Source organism: Strigops habroptila, chromosome 3 (genome assembly GCF_004027225.2).
Source record: "Strigops habroptila isolate Jane chromosome 3, bStrHab1.2.pri, whole genome shotgun sequence".
Taxonomy (NCBI): domain Eukaryota; kingdom Metazoa; phylum Chordata; class Aves; order Psittaciformes; family Psittacidae; genus Strigops; species Strigops habroptila.
The window spans coordinates 43586064-43611205 of NC_044279.2; the positions used below are offsets into that span (position 1 = coordinate 43586064).

A 25142-nucleotide genomic window follows, 5' to 3' on the forward strand; every position below is an offset into this window, starting at 1 on the left:
AGTTTGAAACATTTAGATTAATGAAACAAATTCACTGACAGAAGCATAGCAAGTTAGGCATGAAAGCTGAATCCAGAAGGGTGTAGAATGTGTCAGTCTCCTGACTTCAGTGAGTGTGTTGTGGAAGACAGTTTCATGGCATGATTGTGGGTATCTTAAAATGTGGTGGCATAGATCAATATTATTTTGGGAATAGGTGTAATAAATCTCTTCTTCTGTGAGCAGTGTGAAGCATCACACGTTTTGAAGGCATATCTTTACATTGGCTTATGAGTTATTTTTTCACTCTCAGAGTAAGAGCTATACAGCTGTACTGTATTACTGTATACATCAGCCATGGTTACCCTACCTGATCTGGTTGGGAGTGGACACTTTTTTGGGAGGCTTTGACCAGCACTGAGCTCAGTGATTCTAAACTGTAAGCAAAAAAAAAAAAAAAAAAAAAAGGAATCATAGAATAGTTAGGGTTGGAAAGGACCTTAAAATCATCTAGTTCCAATCCATCAAACCAAACTGCTTAAAAACAAAACAACAACAAGGAAGAAAAAGGCCCACTGGTTTTGTTTACCTAGAATCCAACTGTGCTCCTTAGGGATACCCAGTTGGTCTAATTTTTCACTTAAATACTCAGCTTTCTTTCTGAAAGATCATAATGTCTTCCTAATATGCTTTGGGAGTCTGAAGTGATCTGGAGGATTTAGCAAGAGTCAGGGTGGCAAAGTGAAATTCAGTGCTGCCAACTATTTGCTTAAAACCTCATGTGTTATGATCTCTCTGATTTTAGGTACAACATTATGATTCTGTTGTCTGCCTTTGTTCACTGCTTAGTAATTTATTCAATATATTGCTTACATAATAACTGCTGGACAAGGGGAATGTATATTCATACATTAGGACAAAGCAGCTACAAATCCGTCATGAGCCTGTGGGACTTCAGAAGAAGCTGATTTTTAGGATATTTAAAATGATGGAGAGCTGAGGTGGTTCCAAGAGGAAAGCAGATACCACGATACGACAAAGGAAAGAAGGGAGTACTCAGACTGGCATAGAGTGACACAACTAGAAACTGTGGATGCTAACAGTCATAAATGAAAGACTAAAATGAATAAATATAATCGTTTCATGTAGGTGACCAACTGCTCTTTAGGTACCTTAGAGAGCTATAAAAACTGACTGGTAAGTAAGAATTTTAAATGGACTGCACAGCTGTGAGGTAGAACATACATTATAGAAGTTTACAGGGCATGGAGGTGAATTCACTGTTGTGAGAGAGAAGGAATAAATTTTAAAACGTGTTGTGTACTAAAAGACAGAAAATTATTTTAATGTGGATGATGCAAGGTTTCCAAAATGACTGGGAGGTAATAGCAGCAACTTAGATTTGTGTGTAAATTCTAATTAATTTTCTTTTTTCAGACCAAGTACTCTATGCAGTGATGTTCTGCTGAAATAGAAAGGAATCATCTTTTTCCCCTGTCATACTCCTGTTTCCACCATTAGCCCAAGGAGTGTCACAGGATTCAGAAACATGTAGACATTTCTTCAGAATTGCAGGCAAATTCTTTCAAATTTGTGTTACAGCTGCTTTGAATAAAAACAATCATAACATACCCTCCAAGTCCAATTTATTCTTCTACTAAAATGTTTTCCTTTTCCTTTTGCTGAGAAAAATGTTTAAATTAAAACGCAACCTGGATAAAGGAATAACAATTTTTGTAAATTTTTAACTAGAATGCTGCAGGTTAGTTTTATTCAGTTTGTTGAGGGTTTTTTTTTTAATTTGTAACAGAATTGTTAGCTGTGTCCAAATGCAGTAAGTGTATTTATAGATGGCCTGTTCTCAGTTTAGCAGTCACAAGAAAGACTTCTGCTCCTTCTGTCAGGTATTCTAACATTGTTTACTGCCTCTCTGTGACTAAATCTGAAACTGAAGTAAAGAAAAAAACCAACTTAGTTAGATCTGTATGCATTGTTAAGACACCTTCCTCTTCCTAACTACACAAGCATAGTTATTAATTTTTTGCCTAGATGACTTCTGTAGGATCCTGATAATGCAGTGCCAGATGAATCAAGTCATCTGTAATAGGAGTGAGATATGGGATGAATGTAATTAATATCTTTGCAACAGTCTGGTAACTTATAACTTGCATAGTACTTGCCTGTAAAATTTGTTTTCTCAACAAATTTGTTTTCCAGACAGCTTCATTCAAGGGTTATGTTTGGGTCATTCTTCTTAAAACAGTAACTGGTCACGTGTTTTACTTTTGTAGTGTTTGCTATGCTCTCTTGCTTATAGCAGTTTGAAGCCTTTCTGGCAAAGATAAATTTTATAGGAATGTAGGAAAGTATATATTTGTAATGCCATTTGGTTGCCATAGTTTGACTGACTAAGTCAAGTATTAACAGTGCTAAGTTTCACTTTGTATTTGTATACTGAGGTGAGCTGCCATGAGATAGGTTTCCTGTGATCTAGGGAATGATTACTTTTAGAATGAGGAATGGCAGTGTGGTGATACTGCCGTACTAATTAGAAACAGGAAAAGAGCTTCGCATTGTCTCCAAATACAAACAAGCATAGGAAAAAGAGCTTTGCTTACAAGCATATTTTGTAGGAACAGTTGGTTTTTTTCATGCTTCTGTAAGTGGGTTGTTCTGGGAAAAACTTATATTACATGAAGTTACAGCATGCTTATTGGCTATTTAAAAACAGAAGTCTAAATTAGAGCAGTACTACATGACATTGTCTTTGTTTTTCAGTGTCATTGTCTAAACAGATTTTATTCATTCTTTAATTACTGCTTATGTGCTTAAATACATATATGTATGTATTCATGGCTAAGTTTATAGTCTATATAAATTTTGTAACTATAGGTCCATGTAAATTTTGTAAACAAAGAATTTGCATGAAGGGCTACATGTGTAGAATCTGATTATGATTTTGTTGTGGCACAGAAAGGTCCATTAAGAATGCTGAGTATCAACATTCAGTATTTTAAAATAGGAATCTCTTTGAAGAAAACTTTATTGCTGGACTGACATCCATGATTTCACTTAAAAAAAACCAAAACAGACGCCTTATACCAAGAAATAGGCAGGTTAAAATTCACTTGTTTATGCATCTAAACCAGTCAGCATTGGTGTTATTTGTCTCTTAGAACAATATTTTTTCCAGTGATCAACATAACATAAAGATTCAAAATGAATTCAAGCTGAATGTAACTGTGTGTCAGGAGACCCGAAGAGCGATATGTTGTCAAGCTCATTTATGAGGTGTCACTGGCAGTCAGCTGGAACAAAAACCAGGGAACTGTTAGGTCTGAAGGCTCAGGTTAAGAGATATGAAAGAATAAAAAGAAGAGACATTTTTGTCCCTTAAAATAAGATTGAATACTAGGTGTTAATGGGTAAAATCAGGTGTGTTTTCAAGGTCAGTCCTCACGAAGAGATTTAGGATACAAGTTGAAATATAACTTGTAACTATGAAAAGGACTGTCTTCCAGACTTCCCTTGGCTTTCTTTCTTCCTTTCTGTGTAATTATCAACATTTTATCTAATGTTTTACTCTAATATGAATTACAGTTCCTTTAGTACTGTCCTTCCATTGTTTGACATTGATCCAGGACCCTTTACTGGTCAGTGGCGTAGGGTTACTGCAATTTTCTGCCTCTCTGCCTTTAATTTTTCTCAAGGGAAAGCCATTCCAAGGCTTAACATAGTGAATTTCTAGTTTAGATTTCCAGTGAAAATGAGAACCAGAATTCTGCTGTATCTTAACTAAAGGAGCTGTTGCTGAATGCCCCAGAAATGGAACTGACATTTTCCTCACCGGTTTATTGTGGTGTGCATTCATTTCTATAAACCATTTTTAATGGAGAACTATAAATTCAAACTGATTTCAACTTAGGAATTGATGATCTATGTTTCAAGATGTACATGTGGGAGGAAAGCAAGCCATGTATTGCCACTGGGCTAAAAGGAGACAGAATTTTCATTTGTTCCATGTTCACATGCCAACAACACTTTTTGGAGGTGAAGTATACCATCTGTATCTGCCTCCTGAGTAAGGCACCTTGTTTGTTGTTCAGAACTTCACCATGTTCAGAAATGCTTTGTTTCCTGACAGCTTTGTGCAAACAGGAAAAAGGAGGGGAGAAAAAAAAAAAAAGGCAAGCTCTGTTACATGTTTTATGTGCCTTGTAGTAAATCTTGAAATTTGGAAGTATGAGATTTCCCTCCCTGCACCCCTGAGTCATTTCAAGTACTATTAACGCCCAGCAGGAGTGATTCAGAAGCAGGTTAAATGACAGGTTAATTTTTTAGACATTCAGTCATTAGACATTCCTAACCACTGCAACCACTGAGTCAATGATACATGTGCAAATTAATTTAAAACAGTTAACAGGTATAAACCAGGTTCTACTTGGCAAATTGTTAGTCAAGCAGTGGTTTCAGCTTGCACGTGAATTATGTGGGAAACTTCAAAGCGATTATCCTTCTTCCCTTTCTGCTCCCAAGACCAATAACTGTCAATATGTGTTGACTGGCATTAATTACCTATCATGTATTATGTGGCTAATGTTTAAAATTTGGATGAATGGGAACATGAAATTAGAATACAGTTTGATCACTGAATAACAAAGCATGTAAAATCTCCTGTAATGAACAAGGTAAAATCTCCAGATGCAACTGCTCCGTTGATTGATATACTTTGACCTAGTAACTGTTCCTGGAAGCAGAAGAAAAAGAAAAAAAAACACCAAACCAACAAACAAACAAAAAATGACCAGCCCTACTCAGTGCTTACTGTTATCTGTGTTTTCCAATTTTGCCATTATGTGTCACAGAAATGCATCTGTAATCACATAATAAACACAAATAAGCTGAAGAACTCTTGTCCTAACTCTCCTATGAAGGGAAATAACTATTCATAGGAAAAAAAAAAAGAGCAAATAAAAAGCAAATAACTTTAGCAGAAGATACGTAGCCTGCCTGATAGTTCTGCTTGGTTGTTCTTACATGTTTAACATCCTTCTCATGACACGTATGTGATTGACTGATATTCATTGGACCAGAAGCTAAAATGAATAGTTGAAGGGAAATTAAGAACAAGACAAAAGAAGAAGAGAGGAATTTGAGAGAAGAGAAAAAAGGGGCCTGTTGAGGCAAAAACGTGTTTGGATTTCTGTGGCAACGTATTGCATTTTCATTTGAAGACATTAAACTGAAAACTCAGGGGAACAAATAAAACGTAAACTACTATGAGACTATAGATGCCAACTATATTAATAAGAAAAAAAAAAGAAAAAAAAAAGTGTTGAACTGGTAGTGCTTCCCATACCCAGAAACTCATTTTATTCCCCTGGAATATGAAATCTAAGTTTATATCCCCTCTCAGACTAATGTGCGTAAATGTTGAAATAAGAACTCTATCTTCTGAATGAATTCCCTGCATCATGAAAATCTATTTTTGAAAAATCGTTGTATTCTCTGATTTTCATTTTCTTTTTTTCCCATCTGGAATAATAGTGTTCTTGGGGAAGCACAATGAAAGGGACTGCATTATTGTATAATCTACAGCTTCATAATTTACTGTGAAAGTATGGCTAATTACAAAAAACAAGCCAGATTTTCCTGTGGTGAGGACTGGTATGTCTCTGGTTTTGCCTCAGCTGAGTTTTTTGCTGCCTTCATTTCTCTCCTGTGTGTACTGATATAATTTTAGAACTAAAAAGGAAATAAGGTAGGCAAAGAGAATTCTTTGGACATTCTGAACTATAAAAAGTATCTTTTAGATTTACGTGCTTTGTGCATTTGTTATGATAATATCCTTAAGCAATGGGGAGTAGCTGCAGTATTTTGGTTTAGCTATGCTTCATTAGGTATGTTTTCTTTTTTAACCCAAGGAAAATGAGGTGTAACTGTATTGGCTTTTTCTGCCCTGATAGACAAGCCAGTCTCAATGAAGAAGCTGAGAAGTATTATGAAATGGCAGCAGGATTAAGACCTAATGTAAGTACCTTCTTAATGATATCCATTACTTAAGTTGATGAACATGCTACAGTGCTGAACTCTTTGTGATCGAGGAGAAACTTCTTGCTGGAATGTTTCATCTTTTGGCCTATATTATTTATGATTTTTTAATGGTTAATTATTGAATAGTCAGATAAAGCTGTTCATTTGTCAAACCAATCACTATACTTTTAAGTTACCTCAGTGGACTGTTCTAGCAACAAGTCTTACTTGGCTAACGTACTTGGAAAAGATTTATTTATCTACTTTTAGGTGTGTTAAGTTTGGAAAGCTCTCCTAATTCCATTTATTTTCACTAGTAAAAGAGAATGAAGGTCTATTCTGTGGTCCACTGTTTAAGGTGTTTTCAACAATACATTTATGCCTTTTCCTTTGCCTTGAACTTCTGGCAAACATTGTTGTTCAACAGAGTTAAAGATGATTTTACCTCAGAGCTATTTACCTCTGAGATTGTTGTATATTGGCAAAGAAAAGCTTATTGCTTGAAGCAGAAATAGGTGACAGACCCTTTTTAAAAAGAAAAGCTTATTTCCAATTTATTGCATCAGGAGCTAAAGAAATAAAATATTTTCTTTTTACAATTTTTTACTCAATGTTTTATTTCTTTTCCATTACCTTCCATTTGAGAAGAAACATTCATGAATATAAATGGGGCAGAATTGATTTCAAATACCTAATACTTTGTCTATGCAATAAATCAAATCTAGAACACATTCCTGTCTCAGAACTCTATAGTGCCAAATTTGAGGATGCAAATTAACAATTTCAGTCAAGAGAAAAGAAAAAAAGTTAAAAAGTAACAGGCTTAAAATGAAAGAGTTTTCAGAGCTAAGAATTAAAAGCAACACCAGCCAAGACTCAAAACAGGTTAACAAAATATAATCCCCATAACCCAAAATAAAAATAACTTGTTCATATGAAATTACACACTTCCACACCATCTCTTAAAAAAATTAAAAAAACCCCCAAACCAACCAAAACTAAAACTCAAGAATCTGTGTATTTCTTTAATTCTTTGTGAAATTCTTAATTTCACAAATTCATACTTTGTGAGATAACAATTTAGACTTTGTAACTCCATATGCTTTCAGATGCAAGAATTTTGGGGTTTTTTTCTGCATGGATCTAAATGTTGAATGAATTCCCTCAGTTGCCTGAAAGTTGGTACAGTTCCTCTTCTCTTTTCGGTGTTTCATTGTACTCTTAAAATCTTTAAATGTATTTCTGAGTTTCTGATATTTGTATAAAATCATATATGATTATATGTGTGAAGTTTCTCAGAGAGCTTTGGAAATAACTGAGGGTTTCTAGCTCATGACAGTGGTACTATTAAAGTTAGGTATTTCCAGGTATTGCTGCCAAGTTTTACATGTTAAGACTAAAGTATCCTTTTTGCTGGATAGGATCATCAGAACAGTTTATTAGAGCAACTTTCATTTAATTTTGATTAGTTTAAGTAAAAATCTAATAAGTACTGCTTTGGCTTTCTTTACAAATCACAGAATCAGAGAATGGCTAGAGTTGGAAAGGACCTTAAGATCATCTAGTTCCAACCCCCTCTGCCATGGCATGATGCCTCACGCTAGGCTATGTAGCCCAAGGCTCTGTCCTACCTGGCCTTGAACACTGCCGAGAATGGAGCATTTACCACTTCTTTGGGCAACCCATTCCAGTGCCTCACCACCCTCACAGTAAAGAACTTCTTCCTTATATCTAACCTGAACTTCTGCTGTTTAAGTTTGAACCCGTTACCCCTTGTCCTACCACTACAGTCTCTGATGAAGAGTCCCTCCCGCGCATCCTTGTAGGCCCCCTTCAGATACTGGAAGGCTGCTATGAGGTCACCACACAGCGTTCTCTTCTCCAGGCTGAACAGCCCCAACTTCCTCAGCCTGACTTCATACAGGAGGTGCTCCAGCCCCTTTATCATCCTCATGGCCCTCCTCTGGACTTGCTCCAACAGCTCCATGATCTTCTTATGCTGAGGACACCAGAACTACACACAGGACTCCAAGTGGGGTTTCATGAGAGATATTTTCACTTTTATGTTCAGGATGGTAAAGTTTAACTTTCTAGCTAAGCATAGCATGCATATAGTTCATGACTTTTTAAAAATATTTTAATGATGCAGATTGGGGAAGGTATTTGTTTTCAGTGCCAGCATCAACCATCTGATGACTGTACAAGAGCAATCTCTCAAGACTGAAAATAAAGCCAGAAGTAGTCATACATATCCTTTCTCTTATTATTAGCTCTCAAATTTACCGTAATAGTTTCAGAGTGAGAGGAAAAGAAGCCACTTCCGGAAGTTTTCTAGGTAGTAAGTGATGTAATGCAGACATGGTTAAGACAGAAGCTCCTGACCTTTGCAAAGGAGCGTGGAATGCAAATTAGTGAAATCCTGTGTGCTTCATTGCTACATCTGCACTGATGAATTAAATGTGCCCAGGACTATTCTCTAGTGTTGGTCCAACTGGCTTCTCAGAGTGTTCCCAGGTACTGTCTGAGAAACTGCAAGTGTCCCAGTCCAGAGCTGTGTAGGAGCCGTCCTCAAAGCTTGAAAATGCTCACAGTTTAATTTTTTATTTTGGATGTAGCCTGTGTATCCTCTCACTGTCTTATGAATATGAAGGTTCAGCAACATTATGTGAGTCAAGATGCTAAAGAAATATCCTTAATCAAAATATAGTGCTGAAGGATTTAATTATATGTTTTTTTAATCCATTAGTAATGATCTAGGAACATTTCTTTGCAGATGATTCAAAATAACAGTAGTATGAATGTGATGTAATGTAATGATGTATGCATACGTACAGTTCCATATATATACACATATCTATAAATATACATTAGTGTGCATCTGTTTACCGTTAGTAGCTAAGAGGTCTGTTCCCAAATTCCCTCTCAGTGAGAATACTGTGGCAGCGCTGAAGTCTCATTCTGTGCAGTGGATCAGCCTTATTCCTAGAATAGTTAAGTGCTAAAAGCATCCGTTTAACAAGAACCTTCCCCCTTCCAGTGCAATAATAGGGAATTATTGATCAGGATCCCAAATAAACTGGCTCTCTGCTTTTTTTCAACATGATTTTTTTTTTTTTTTCATCCTGTGGTTCCCCAGTCACTCCTCCAGATCCCAAGTTGAAAATCCATTTTTCTGTTACCAACTCCTTTCTTATTCACTGTAGCAAAACAACTAAATTATCAGTTATTCTAAAGAATTAGACCTGTGCCTGGCTCTTAAGAGATTTTCAGCTAGTGCAGCCTGAAACAAAACTCAGATTTCCATTCTCTTGCATTAATTTCTTTACAATTATTACATCTTGTGCAATACCTCTAATATCGCTACCATAAAATACCATAGAATCATAAAATAGTTTGGGTTGGAAGGGACCTTCAAAGGTCATCTAGTCCAATCCCTCTGCAATGAGCAGGGACATCTTCAACAGATCAGGTTTCTTAGAACCACATCCATCCTTAGCAGCAAGAAGAGATGTTAGTAATACTACAAACTCAGGCCTTTACTGATTGTTAGTGGATTTGTGTGTTCATTGAGCTTTCGTGACGCAATTTTGTTCTTAGCATTCTTGCTTTGTTTTTCTCTTGCATCCCTTTCTTTGGTTTCTCAACTGTTCCTGGTTTTGGAATGAAGCAACACTTCATACGCAATACTTCCTTCCCTGCTCCCCAGTGTAGAAGCCCTTTGGATCCAGAAGCTGCTCTGTTGAGCTTTTCTACACCCAAGTCCAGTTTAAATGGCCAACTGGGTTATGGCTTTCAGAACTACTTAGTTGTTTGTTTCAGTGTTTTATTCCAGACAGCATTTGTCTCCTAAGCAAGCCTTCTTTTATTTCAGTATCTCAAGATTGGGCCACAACAGTGAGCAACCAGTGTGCCTTTATGTCTGAGTCACTCTCATTCAACTAATCCATTTTTATAAAAGTTGTGACTAAGGAGGCTAAAAACATCCCCAGAAAAATAGTATTTACTTACAGGAGAAATGTAACCTCTCTGAAACGTGCAAGCCATTGTTTTTAAGAAAGCAGACATAGAAAGATTTTATTTTTGTAGTATTGGGTGTGATTCATTCATCATTGAACTAATTCTGAGAGGACTGAAAAATACTGAAAATACCATTTCTTTTCTCTGTGAAAAGCTTTATTACAATGAATGAAGTATTTACAGGAAAAAAAAAAAACAAAAAACAAAAAAAACCCCAAAAATGATACCCAGTAAAAGGAACAACTGAATACAACGCAGCTGTGTTAAAATGTATGTCCACATCTTGAGCATCATCTCTGCTTATGGATACACCTTCACTTTGCAGAGTATAAAAGAATTAAAACACTTCAGTAGAATAGCAGCATCTGCTGAAATGCAGCTTGGGTGCAAAGAAAAATCAAATCTGGCTAGTATTATTATTCCAGATTTAGATGTAGCTGTTCTCTCAATAATGTTGACGATTGGCTTTATTTGTAGTAGGTGTGTATCTATCCTCTGTGAAAGTAATTTCCAGTCAAATTTCAGAAAAACAGTATTTTCTGTAGAATATAGGGCTGCTGTGGAGATGGGAATCATTTATCTTAAACTTCACAGAAGAAGCAAGCATTCTCAAGATTTACGTCGATCTATTTCCAAATAAGCTTCAAAGAGTTGACATTCCCCTGGAGAGCAAGGGGGAGAGAGGAATCCAGGAAGCAGTTTGGAGAAGGAATCTACATTTATTTACTATGAGTAATTTCTTACAGGACTCTCTTTTCCTCCTTCAACTCTATAGGTAACCTGCAGAGATTAGCTTCCCCTAGCCCCTGGATCTTTTCGAATACTTTCCAAAAAATGCACTCCTACGTTATGTGTTTACCATGATCAAAACAAAATAATTTTAGAGCTTTCTCAGTGAGAAGCACATATGTGTTTGTTCTAACAGTGTTGGCTTGGATTTGCCTTAATCACATTAGTCTAATTTTAATAAATTCAGTTGCACGAAGGAATGACAGTGTGTTTTGGACAGCAAGACCTTTATGCAGTAATTATTCTGAGTGGGAGTATTGCTGAGGAAAATCTGTATTCAGAGATGGTTTCTAGGTGCCCTACATCTTGTAATGTTCACAAACCAGGAAATTGTTTTAACAAGTTGTTAGGCACTCTAAAACATGAGCTTTAAGCTCACTTTGTTGGGGAAAAATCAGTCATCCAGAAACTTTCTTTAAATTGCCATTCTTTACAAGAATGTGAGGTATTGACTTAAGCTTCAGTTTTGATTCAACTTTTAAGACATCATTTGTGTAATAGAACTGCATTTCTAATTTTTTAAGTCTGAACTCGAAGCAACCAATGTTTAAAAAGCTGCTCTAGAACCGCCACATATGGCCAATGGCTTTTGAGAAGAAAGGGCTCTTTGAAGTGTGACCTTGAGTATAAAATGAAAGAGATCTCACCAGAGCCTTAAGACTTTGAGCCACCACCTTGAGCTGATTGGCTTAGAAGCATTCCTCAAGGAGCTGCCGTGACCTGCAAGTCACTACCATCCCAACCACATATTAGTGCTGCTTGCAGTCTGGAGCTCATGACAGCTTTAAACCCCATGTCAGCAGCACATTGTCAGAAACAGCTGTTTCCACTCTACCACTTCAAAAGGGCTTGATTAAATGTCTTACTGTAACAACATACATAAAGACACACACATAGAATGAGGGGGAAAGAGAAATGTACCTATAAGCAAAATAAATACAATTTCCACTAGATGGTTTAATCATGATGTGGGCGACTAAACCATTTCTTGACTTGAAGGGTTTATGTAATCAGTTAACACAATATCATATTAAAAAGCAGTTTCTACAAGTGCTTCTTTTAATTAGTTGTTCTCCCTCCCCCCCCCCCCCCCCCCCCCCCCCCCCGCTGGAATACAGATTTCATTGCAAAGGCTCTAGGCTTTGCAATAAGCTATACCTCAAGCTGTCTAACATTTGAAAGAATAATTCTGGTGATAATTGATTGTGTTTTTATAGCCGCCTTATAGATAACATGTTTTCAGTGCCTTCTTATGGAAAATGTTCATAATATACATGTTTTATTCATGGCAGAACCTCTAAAAATGAATATAATTCTGATAGTACATACATCTTTAAAAAATAAAGTAGATGTTGGATTTGGTCTTGAAACATATGTTACCAAGATCTGCTTTATTATGTATTTTTTGCTTAGATGTTTCCATGCCAAATTTCTCCATTTCACTTTCTCCTCATGTAACTTTACCAGGCTAGGAATAATTGTGAGGGAGACAGCTTTAATGCATCTTGCCAGCTTTGTTAAAGGCATGTCCTATTATTGCCAGGGAGAATTTTCATAAAACTTTTAAGAGTTCCTGCTATGTTAGTTCTGCTGCTGATGGCAGTAATGGATGGGTGAACAGTGATTCTTAAATTGTCTGCAGCTGATCCTCAATTGACAAAAAACTGGCACTGTTCCATGCTTCACTGGATCCAGTGTCATCCTCACACTGTTCCAGGGATACTGCAGATCCCTCACCATTGATGAACCTGTTGCTCCTGCAGCTTCTTTGGACAGGTCTGCCTATTCCCTGTTATCCAAACCCAACTGAGTGTCTTGCCATTGTACTCCTGGTTTCTGGAGCATAGTATGGATAAAGCTGACAAAATCCTCTAGAGAAAGTACCTTATATGGTTTTTATAACCTGTATTATTGCCAGTAAAGCATGACACTTTCTGCTTGAGAATCCTTGTTTTAAAATGTTCTTCTGTCTGTTTACTTGTTTATTCAAAGTAATGAACGCATGGCAATCTTTTATGTTTATTAGTGCTATGGGATGACCACAGAGCTGTATTTTTAGGTAGTTAGCATCCAGTAGATTCACTTCAATTGTCTTCCATTACTTCACAGAAAATACAGAAGTGGGCATTGTGGGGCAGGTGGAGTTTTTGCTGATTGCCTGCCTGCCCTGCGAGTTGCTCCCAGCTTCTCCTGTCTTGTGTCAAGGCTGCCCAGCTTCCCGCTACCAGCACCAGCTGCTGCTAAGCCTCACATTGTTCAAGGCTTTCTCTCAAGTGTGCCAAACTTTCTGCCTCAATGATATGAATGGTTGTGGATTCCTTCCAGCCCAGCAGCACTCTTGGCCTCCTGAAAATGCCTCCTTTCTTTTCTCCTGGTGAAGGTGTGAGGAATAAGAAAACTTCCCAGGATCCAGTTCTTCCTCTCTTCCTGCTCTATTGCTTCCTAAAGACTAAACCAATTGTTATAGTGCATGCAGGACTTTTAGGGACTAAAAAGAGTACTGTGGCTTCCTAATGAGAAAATAGGCATGACTGATGTGAACTGTATTTCCAGATGGCATACTTTTAATAGTTTGATTTCAGACAGATACAGGGGTGGGAGGCTTAGGCATGGTTCTGCTCCACTGGGAGAGGAGATAGAGGAACACCCTTAGAGAACAGAGGGCACCATTCTCTGATCTCAAATGGATGAGAGACCACTTTCTGGGTTACTGTGAATTGGGTAGATTTTCCCCATTGACAGGCAATAAAAGATTGACTCTAAGATTTGATATCAGAATAGCTGTAACATTTTTCAGCCTGCCTAGCAGAAGGCTGACCTAGCTTAAAGGTTGTGCAGAATGGAGAAATTCAAGAAAATTAATATTAACTGAATGCGAGCTGCCCTGCATTTCAGGTAGAAAGGCTTTTCAGTGTTATCACAGAAATAGCAACACTTCTCCATGTAAAGAGTTTATCTATACATGAACCCGCTTTACCCCTCCTGAGCAGGAAAGCTTTGTAAATCTAATTTGGGGCCCTAGCTCAATTTTCTTTTGTTGCTGTTGTTGTTGCTTCATCCCTTCTAGGCCCTTATAGCTTCATCCTTCTTGTCTGGGGCTAGGTGCAAGGCAGATCTGTTTTCTCTGTCCAGCTAATTAGAGAAAACTGTGGTTATTCTTTTGAACAAAAAGCTATCTTTCTATATTCACAATTATATTCGTTCATGGTCCTCCAAAATATTTTAAAGATACATCTAGGTTTTTTGCCATATACAATTGTCAGCTTCAAGACAGGTTTGTGTATAGGCTGTTGTTTTGAATCTTAAAGTATTTCTACTTCAGCAGAGATTAGTGCCTCCCACCTTGAAAAAAAACAACAGACAAAACAAACAAAAAACCCCATACGGCATTTCCCATCTCTGTGATCTCCATCAGGGGGCAAAGAGAGAACACAGGCTATTGGAATGGGCATAATTACCTGTAATACTGAAGCACAGTATCAGGATGACTTGTATAATTTGAAAACCGATTTATTCAGCTGTAGAAAACTTTGAATTTCCTTTGGGAAATACATGAGAATATTTATAGCCTTACCCCAGAAAACTCTACATGTGTTTTCTCATGCATTGTAGCAGCTCTGTAAAAGCAAAGATCGAACGTGCTTTTGGTGATTATGGAATACTTGATGCTGTAATCCATCTTCATGTAAGATGCATAGGAGAAAGCTGGAAATCATGTCATTATAGTTCTTAGCTTCAGTTTTGTGAGAGTTAGATTATGGGGAGTTCATTTGTACTCTTTTCTTCTGATTATACAAGCATTTAACTATGCAGATATCTGAGATCAATTGGCTCACCCAGTGTAATTTGTAAGCTTTGTCATGGAAATAAACAGCAACGTAAAGGACTTTTATTTCTATCTAAAATAATTCATTGCACGTTGATATCCTAATCAATACGTATTTTGTCTATGCAAGTTCTAAATGACTGAATGAAAATACATTTGAGTTTCTGCTGCTTCCTTAGCTATTGCACTGCAGTAGCACCATTGACTGTTTAGAGTTGCTTCTGTTTCTCCCGTATGTAGTTCCTGATTTCTTCCAGTGAAATTCTGCAAGCAGCTATAAATGTTTCTTAGCGTAAAGTTTTTCAGGCATAAGCTGCATACCCAGACATGCTTGGCAAAGTAAGCCAGAAACTCGTTGTCATGGCAATTTGGAGTGCTTTTTATTTCATTTTCAGCTATGAAAATGTTTACAAATTTCCCATAAATATTACTCCTTCTACAGTCTAATTATTGGCGTAATGTATTTTCTGAGTCATCTGTCTTCATGAACTGTAAAATGTATGGACATGCTTTTTTTAAGGGGAGAAACAAATGTTGGAAATAAGCAACTATATACTAACTCCTCTTTCTAATTTAATTAACCTTTAGATCTTCATTAAATCATCAATTACTTTTACCGAGAATTGTCGAACCAGTAATTTTGTGCTTAACATGTAATCTGAGAGAAACTGATTGATATGTTGTTCACTTAGGACATAGGTCATATAAGGTTTTCAGTACGTCTGGTGGCAATCCCTTGTTCTGCTTCAAGCTGCTAATAAAGTCTTTATTCAGAAAAAAAAAATACCCCAGAGTATTTTGCTTTATGAACCCATTTTCCATTGTAGGCTCTGTTGCCCACACTGTTAGAAATGTTTATGTGACTAAATCTCCAAAAGGTAAAAGACCATGTGTTCACAAAAATCATGCATGTTTATTATTGTTGCAGTGATGTTTTCTAAGAAGTTAATCACCAAAGTCTAAAGTTATAGATTCTGATCTCTCCTCAGGCACCTACCTAGATATAGAACACTATTCTTTCAGTCCCATCAGATGATTGTAATTCTCAATGGATAGGTCATAAATTCTCTAAAGAGAAGAAAATCTCATACCAAATAATGCTTGAGCTACTTTATTGTCAAGACCTTGATTCAGAAATTTTGTAGGATCACACCTCAGGTTGACTAGAAGTCTTAATGTCTTCACATTTATTTTTCTGATTTTCATTACTTTCATTATGCAAATCTGAAGTCTTTATCTGGTATATAGGTATGTTCAGTCCACCATCAAAATTATTTGAAGAAAAAAGAATGTGAGATTAACTAGGCCTGTCTCTTAGAGTGCCGATTTGTTTCATCTAGCTTTTTAGTGGTTTTCGACTGCATCTTAGTAAACAGATAAGGTTTTTTCTATTATTTTTCAGTATGAAGAGAACTGTGCAACAGTTTCTCTTGCGCTAAATTGTTATGTTCATTTACTGAATAATTAAAGAAATAGGTTTGCAAAACTAAGTAATAGGAAGTCACAGCCTAGATTTGTACTACTAATTTAAATAAAAGCAATCATTATGCTTTGAGATAGTGGGAGGCAGTAGTCTGTAAAGATGCAGTCTCTTTGCTGAAGTTGTGGAAGTGAGGATGATATATCATGGGTAAACCTATACACTAGATTGTGATTCACAGTCTGATATTAATATGGCAGGGGGGTACTATGCTGCCTGCATCAGTTCCTGGAGAGAGCAAGATTGGCTTTGCCTTGTAAATGTAGCCCTCAATGTCAATCAAAAATAAAGTGCCATGAAATATAGAACTCACAGCAGTAGATTAGCATTTCAGAAATTAAACCATCTATTTGAACTCAATTAAAAGAGAATCCAGCAAGGTTTTTCCTAATTCTAGTGCTAATTCTGGAAACAATGCAAGGAATTTATTATGCAATTAGAACTGATAAGGAAGCGTTTTTAATACTCATTAAATAAACCCAGCAACAGTACATTCTCATTAGGATGTTTTACAATAAATAACTACTAATTTTCTTCCCAATCTATAGTTCTGATGTATTTCTTATTCTCGGAATGATTTTTAGTTGTGGGTATTACATTTTTTCTGGAGAACTTACATTTCTGTTTCACAAGATGGTTTTGATGCAGCTGGCATTCTCCCCACCCTCCCACACCTTTGGGTGTATGTAGGTGATTAAATAGAGAAAAAACTCCCTACAATAAGGCTGGGTTTTGGTCTGAGATCTGCCTGAGAAGAATGGTATGTTTGCAGACTGCTAGGAAGAGGATGGGTAGCAGGTGTCTGGCTGAAGTAATTTTTCTTGGAACATCTAAGAGTAACGTCAGTACCAGTTTGAATGTATTTTTCCCTTGGGAAAGTTACAGTCTGGAGTTCAAATGTCTGCTAATGAGAAAATGCTGTGAGGAAGGGATGGACGGCTTTTCATTTCCCCCGAAGAACAGTCCCTTTTTGTTGAGGCATTCTGAACCACAGTATGTTGGTCAGCTTGTATATTGCATTTACATGATTCTATTTACCACAGTTAGTTTTACTGGAGAGCAAATATACATTCACGTGTACCTATCCTTCTGAAACATGTCCTCATTTAATGAACAGCTCTGTTACTAAGCTGAGGCAGTTTTATTAATTTTTCAGGTGGTCCAGTAAAGATTGTCTTTCTCTATCAGTAAGTAACTTTAATCTGCCATTATGGTTTGTAACAGTGCCAGTTGCCTCAGCATCTGGCTGCTTCAAACTCACCAAAACCAAAGAGTGAAAGAAAATAGAAATTTTTTTTCAATATAACAGCAACAGTAAAAATGAAAATCCACAATAAAATGCTAAATTAAATTCCATATAAAGGTTTGCTGTATGTCTCTTAGATTCCGTGGGGTAAATGATAGATATATTCATGGTGGAGTTACTTGGAGTTTTATTGTAACTCAGTAGCTCTACTTCATTTCTTCACATCCTGATTGCATTTGAATACACTTAAAATTTACAGACTCATTTTTTATCATTTTTGAAATATCAATACATGATCCTTCAGTAATTATATCTGAAAAATTCTGTTCTGATAGCTGCATTGATGGAGTTTTTTGCTGATGAGTTGACAAATTGAATTTTTTACCCATAATAGAGGGGAAAAAAGTGCTTTCCGAACAGGGATTATGGAAATTGCACAGCAGGCAAGCCTTTTGATTTGAGGGGAAAAATGAGCTTCAACAAAAAGATTCCTGGTAGGTTAGAGCCAAAGTCATTTTCAGTAGGGGTCTGTGGTGTTCATGTAGAATGGGTGGTATGTGTAATGAAAATATATAATGAGAAAACAAATTAACCTGAGACATCCATTGACTACAGAACTGCATAATGATTCTGGTGACCCTGGACTGTAGTTTGCTCCACTCAGGGAAGGCTTTTTCTGGAGCAGTTTGGAGCAAGCATCTCGTTTCACTGAGTAATTTTTGACATCACATTTTGAAGGTGGGAATTGAACTTTGATTTCTTGGTGCTAGTGCTATAAATACTAGTTGTGCTCTTGTGCCTTCAGAAGTAATTAATTAAAGCTTTTTAAAAAGGAAAATATTGTTCACTCTCTTGCTTTGTGTGTCCATTTCCTAAAGACATAGTTTTGAAGAATACAGAAAGCTTCTGTTTGATAAAGTTATCAGCATATTCAGTATGAAGTGCAGCCTTCAAAGTGAGATGTGTAGGTCTACCACTGAACTTGTCTTGCTGTTATTGATGTTGATACAAGGCAGTATAAATATGTGTCACTTATCAGAGGTGGTAAATAAGGCTGCCCTAGCAGAAAGGATTTTTTTTACAACTCACAACCTTGTAAAAGCCTAGCAAGTAATTACTGCCCAGTAGTCTTACTATTAGAAGACCAAATTTTAGAATGACAGCCTTAAAATCTGTAACCTACAAGAATCAAAAATAAATCCTTGATCTTACTCTGGAAGTTAATAATTTTTAGTATGTACTGTAGATTTAATTGCTAAATGCTGTATAGGGAACACCTGCAGGTCACTGGCTGCCAAAAAGTAGGGCATGAATTCTTATGAATTACATGGAGTACTGTAATTCAGCATTTTGCAAAGGACCAATAGCATGTGCCTGTTTTCTCAGCTGCTGTCATAATCTTGTGGGTAAAACCAAAGACAGAGGGTAGGCATAACCTTTTTACAGTATGCAACAAGCATGGAAGTGATAGGAGGCAGATCAAAAAGGACAAAGGGGAAGGAAAGAAAAAAAAAAAGATTCATACATGAATACTTTAAGGTTTTATATGCAAAAATTTCAGAAAAGAAAATCTTAGTAACAAGATTTTTTCAAGTGTTTTCAGTTGTATCTACTCTAATAAAAATGTAGCTCCTTGAACAATACATGATCTCAAGAGTTTTGTGATTTATTTAAGAAATTATAGAGTTAGGTTTTATTTACATTACCTTGATAACCTTTCAACATGCTGGAGTTGCATTTTTTGACCAATTTGAAAATACCTTCAGATATTGATAAACCATATTATTATGGAAATTTTATCACTTTGTATGGTAGACATCAATTGTACTTCCCTGCCAGTGAAATTATTACCAACAGAGGAATACTGATTGTTTCTGTTGTCTAGGGAAAGCTAGCAAAAAGAAAGCATGTCAATGGAAAGGTAGAATGAAGGCTAAAATTCATCCTAAAACATCCTGTAAAGCCTCCATAATCTTCTAGTGTTTTCTGTCTTCTTGTTTCTGTACTGCTCTAACGTCACACTTTTTGTGTGAGCTGTCTTAATAGTGATTGATTGTGCATGATATAAGCCTTGAACAGATGAGCAAGATTTTCATTCTTTGTGCAGAGAAGCATTCAGAGCAAGTATTTCAAGTTGCATAATCGTTTACACAATGTGTCTGAAAGTTATACCTTACAACTATAAATGCCTAAATAGTTTTGGAAAACATACAGCAGTATCAATATTAATCTGGTTCTCAAGCGTTTGATTCAGCTGACTACACTTGTCAGCCAAAGGTGCAAAGCCCTGTTTGACACTTGATGTTCATTTGAACTTCTTGAGTCAAAAAGCTGGAAAACCTGTTATTTTGAAATTTCCTTAATTAGAACTCCACTAAATTTTCAACGCCAGAAATGAACAATTCTTCTTTCTGAAATTTCAGCAGTTAGCTATTTAACTCAAAAAATGGAAATTCTAGTGCAGCGTTTCATATGCTTGTGACAAGCATTTTTGAAAAGCTGTACGACCTTCTCTGGGTACTGATCTATTTAATCAGTATCTGAGCAAAACCAGACAGATGAATTTTTTTCTCAGCAGGCATTTTTTTTTTTTAATGGCATTTGATTTGATTGAAAAAATGAACTTTTTTTTAATACTAGTAGTATATAATGGGAATATAATTGTGATCATAATCTCAGATGATCTTTAAATCAGAGTTTTCTCTGCAGATTAGACAGTTTTTATTGTGTTAATATGGACACCTGTTCTTATCACCCTGCATGTGTGCTGCTGGGTAAAGTAGAATATATTCCTTTTTCTTTTAAGACTTTGCATGTCTTTTAAAGTCGGGTTTATCTTTAGACAGTAACACAAAGCCATTTATTTTTCTGGTTTCCAAAGTTTAGAAAGAAAGTTCATGCAAAAATATATTTACTCACAAATTGAATTTCATTTTTAAAAACTCTTTCTTAATAGGACAAAATTCTGTTACTGAAAGGTTTTGAGCAATTTCTGTTTGTCCGTATGGTAATACAGATGACATCTATTCAGCAAGTTTCTTGCTGAGAGTACACTTCCTACTTAGCATGCTAGTATTAGATAAGGTAAAGAAGTTGTTAAATGTTTTATTACCATAATCATAGCTATATAGTAAAATTATCAAATTGCAGACATCAGAGCACAGTTGAATTTCTATAAAAAAAATTAAGTCATTTGAAGATCTTTTTAATAAAATCCTAAAGTGGTAGGAAAATTGGATAAGATTATCCTATCGTATACTGATGACAACATTTGAGCTGGAAACCCAAGAAGCTTAATTAGAAACACTGACTCCTGGAAAATGTTTATTTTTTTTAATATAACCATAATATTAAATACTCATAACATATGTTCCTGTTTGGCTTTTATTATGGTAATACAAGTATGTTATCTAAAAATGTCTGTCACAGTTTCTATATAAACTGAGAGTGATTACTAGGAGGATTTTTAAGCATAAATCAAAGAAATTGATGCATGGCAATTGGGGAAAAACTCTAGGAACACAGAAATAACGTATGTACATTTTTGTGGGACTTTTTAATCTGATACTATCATCTGCAGCCTTCGCTATTTGTAACGCATGCTTTTGTTGCTGATATATAAAACAGTATACTCTGAATTTATATAAAGGCCAGTGGCAGGTTTTCAGCAGCAAGATGTAACATGTATCTATATATGCCTGTTTGTTATGGGTAACTATGTTTTTCAAACTCTGAGCAGTGTCTTAAGATGAGATGAAAAAGATGTTGAGGGAAAAAATCTCCACTGGCTGGAGAACATTGATGCAAAAATGTCCCCTATTGATGTGATAATTTGAGAAACAAAGTAGACTCTTGAAGTTTCCTTCCTATGCCAAGTATAGAACTCTTCCCTGATTCACAGCTGAGGGTTTCCTTAATGATGCCAATTGTCTAAATCTACAAGCAAACTGAATAACTTCATGGTATGCTTGTGGATGAAAACTCCCACATCTGCCAGCCATAAATAAAATTATAAAAACCCTTCCTTCACTCTTAAATTTCTGGTTTTAAATGTACGTCTCCTGTAGTTTGCAATTTTAGGCAGCATAGTCTCCATTGTCCGAAAGCACGCAAGGTTAGATCCATACAAACACTTTCTAAGTCTATTATCCTTCCACCAGGCAGGTTAAAGTGTCATCTGCTTTGAATGTCCAGATGAGAGTGTCCAAATGTAAATAATAATTTTAAAAAAATCAAAAAATGTATGTGACCTAACATTTCTGTAGGATCATCAGTTGTTAAGGTGGCCACATAGTAACTTTTGCTGTTCTGCCTTATTACTTGGTATATTATCTTAACTTGATACTTAACTTGAGAAACAGTATCCAACAAAAACTATTTTTTTTTCTAATCTATTTTTATGTGTTTTTTTTTTGATGGGTTTTTTTTTCCTTTTCTTTTTTTTTTTTTTTTTTTTTTTTGTCTGGAGGGTGTTCATCTTCCCTGGAGATTAATAATACTTTGGTGAACAAAATATGAGTAGAGTACTAAATGAAGTCTCTTTCTGTTTAATGACATGTTAGTGAATAATAACTAAGGTTGTTCTCTATCAGTGTTAACAATGTAGTACTCTTAAAGATGATGACTGAATCCAAGGATCCATTCTCCCCTCAAGCCTAGGCTTGTTAGATTTATATAGCTATGTATGTTAGTCAGTCTTAAGGTAATTAGATCAGGACGCAGGCTCCCTTTGCAACAGACGTTTAGGTCCATTTCTGACTAATACAACTGTGCAAACTGTGCTCTTCACAATGTTTATTCAAATTAGTACTTGCAGGGAGAATGTTTTTTCTCCATTCCCCCTTCTCGCTATTTAAGCTGAAAGCTGCTGTCAACACAAAAACATGCTTATTGAAATTGTTCATGAGCAGACTTGCAATTTAAATAATGTCCTTAACTGTCATAGAGGAAAAGATGCAGAGCATTCTTCCATTTTAAGAGTTTGCAAAGATGATGAGGTTTTTTTGTTTTCTGGCGGAACTGAATGCTTTGCTCTCTGAGCTGATAACAGGAAATCCCTCTCAACTCTGAATTTTATGCTTTTTTATTCTCCTGATCCATACTATTTTGCCATACATCCTGTCATCTTGTGCCAGAATGCTTTTTGCATCAAGTTATCAATTCCTAGACAATTTACTCTTGTCATCCTAGTCAACTTCCTAGAGATCATTGTCTTAGTTGTAACTCATGTGCTGTTTGGAACAAAACACAGCATATGCAAACTGAAGTTTTTAAGAAGCCTTATAATATAGAGGACCAACTAGCAACATGAGTCTCTGGAAGGAATAACTGGTACTTGGCTCATCTGGCAACACTAGGTCACTCCTGTAAAAAGGTCTGTGTGTCATGACTGAATTTACAGTGTTGACAATGTATTGCACTGGAGGGTAACATCCAGTTGGCAGCAACCATCTTGTTGTGTGTCCCTCCCCCTGCCTCTCCTTCTACCTCCACTGCCCATGATTTAAGTAGTATGCTTACATCTTGGAGCAACTCATAGGTCATGTTTCTACTCAGATGTGAGGTCTTTCAAAATCAAGTGCCACCCCTCAAACGATTGTGTGGTCCACAGTTATCTTCAGTGATAAAAAAGGAGCTGTTGACATTTTGATTGCTTCAGAAAATACTGTGCTGTGCTACAGCAATAACAGAAATAATAAAAGTTCAAGTGAAAATTCTTGCTATCACTGTAGGAGGATAAAACAGGCATGACAGCACATTATCCCATGGTCACTGATAAGATGAAGCAGCCCACTACGCTACAACTAATACTGTGCTGCTTCACTACTCAGTCACTGTACCTCCAATGTATCTTCAGTTATCAGAGAGAAATATCTGAATTCTTCATGCATATTTAACTAAGAATGCTGGGATGAAATATTCACATGTGGATACATTTTCTGTCCATCTTTAAGTGTGGAACCCTTAGAAGAACAAACTTCCTTAATTGCACTGTTTTAAAATAAAATACATAACCTCTGTTTTTCTGATGGGTTGGCCATACTTATTACAGTATTCATTAAACAGTCCTGAGGTTGTTTTCAAACATCTACAAAATCATGCACTACAGTAATTTGTTATGAGCAAGATGAATACTGGCAAGATCTTTTCAATGACCTTTTAAAACAGCTAAGTGAGAACTAGCTTGCACTTGTGATTCTACTGGAGTAAAAATTGGCATGTTTTTCCTTATAAGCACCCCAGCAGCAACAAAATGCACTTTCATTTCAGAATCTTCTGTCCTGCCTCTGTGGTGTTGAGCGGAGAAGTCATCTGTAAGCAGAGATTTAAGGAAAACAATTTCAGACTTCATTGCTTGTGTTTGAGATGTTTTTTATTCATACTTACCTAACATGGAAGAGGTGTTTTCAGCTAGGTTAAGTGTTTGTGTATTTTTTTCTTTCTCCATAACTTCTTAGGCATATGTAGGAGTAAACTTGTCTTCTGGTTAGGACTGTTCTTTTAATATGCCCTGGACTTCAAGAAAGCAGACTTTGGCCTCTTCAGGAACCTCCTTAGTAAGGTTTCATGGGATACAGTCCTAGAGGGCAGGGGGGCCCAAGACTGCTGGTCGGTATTCAAGGATCACCTGCTACGTGCTCAAGAGTGTTGCATCCTGACTAGAAGAAAGTGCAGCAGGAGGGCCAGGAGACCTCCATGGATGGACAAGGAGCTGCTGAGGAAACTTAGAGGGAAAAAAGAAGCTTATAGAAGGTGGAAGCAAGGACAGGCGGCCTGGGAAGAATACAGGAGCATTGCCCGAGAAGCTAGGGACCAGGTTAGGAAAGCTAAGGCCCAGCTAGAATTAAGTTTGGCAAGGGATGTAAAAGATAACAGGAAAGGATTCTATAGATACGTAGCAAATAAAAGACAGACTAGGGACAATGTAGGCCCTCTCCAGAAGCTATCAGGAGAACTGGCTACCATGGATTTGGAGAAGGCTGAGGTTCTTAATGACTTCTTTGCCTCAGTCTTCACCAGCAAATGCTCTGCCACACAACCCAAGTCTTGGAAAGCAAATGCAGGGACTGTGAGAACGAAGACCTTAGGCCCACTGTAGGAGAGGATCAGGTTCGAGACCATCTTAAGAACCTGAACGTGCACAAGTCCATGGGACCTGATGAAATCCATCCACAGGTCCTGAAGGAGCTGGCAAATGAAGTTGCTAAGCCACTGTCCATCATATTTGAAAAATCCTGGCAGTCAGGTGAAGTTCCCGATGACTGGAAGAAGGGTAATATAACCCCCATTTTCAAGAAGGGGAAGGTGGAAGACCCGGGGAACTACAGACCAGTCAGTCTCACCTCTGTGCCTGGCAAAATCTTGGAACAGTTTCTCCTGGAAAACATGCTAAGGCACACGAAAAACAACGAGGTGGTTGGTGACAGCCAACATTGCTTCACTAAGGGGAAATCCTGCCTGACCAATTTGGTGGCCTTCTATGATGGAGCCACGGAACTGATGGACAGGGGCAGAGCAGTTGATGTCATCTACCTGGACTTGTGCAAAGCATTCGACACTGTCCCACATGACATCCTTGTCTCTAAATTGGAGAGACATCAATTTGATAGATGGACCACTCGGTGGATAAAAAACTGGCCGCACGCAAAGAGTTGTGGTAAATGGCTCGATGTCCAGTTGGAAACCTGTAACGAGCGGTGTCCCTCAGGGATCGGTGTTGGGACCGGTCCTGTTCAACATCTTTGTCGGTGACATGGACAGTGGGATTGAGT

The 25142-nt window shown here is 36.8% G+C and overlaps 1 protein-coding gene across 3 annotated transcripts in view; it reads left to right on the forward strand.

Moving 5' to 3' along the window:
* TMTC2 (transmembrane O-mannosyltransferase targeting cadherins 2) overlaps positions 1-25142 on the forward strand; it is a 279242-nt gene that overhangs the window by 221833 nt on the left and 32267 nt on the right. The window contains exons 11-12 of one of the 3 annotated variants that reach the window (XM_030479698.1): positions 5946-6009; positions 12928-15390. In XM_030479698.1, the coding sequence (XP_030335558.1) occupies positions 5946-6009; positions 12928-12972 (109 nt within the window). In that variant the 3' untranslated portion in view covers positions 12973-15390. Of the gene's footprint in view, positions 1-5945; positions 6010-7532; positions 7672-12927; positions 15391-25142 lie in introns of those variants that run through there. The other 2 variants (XM_030479699.1, XM_030479700.1) reach the window with 2 other exon arrangements.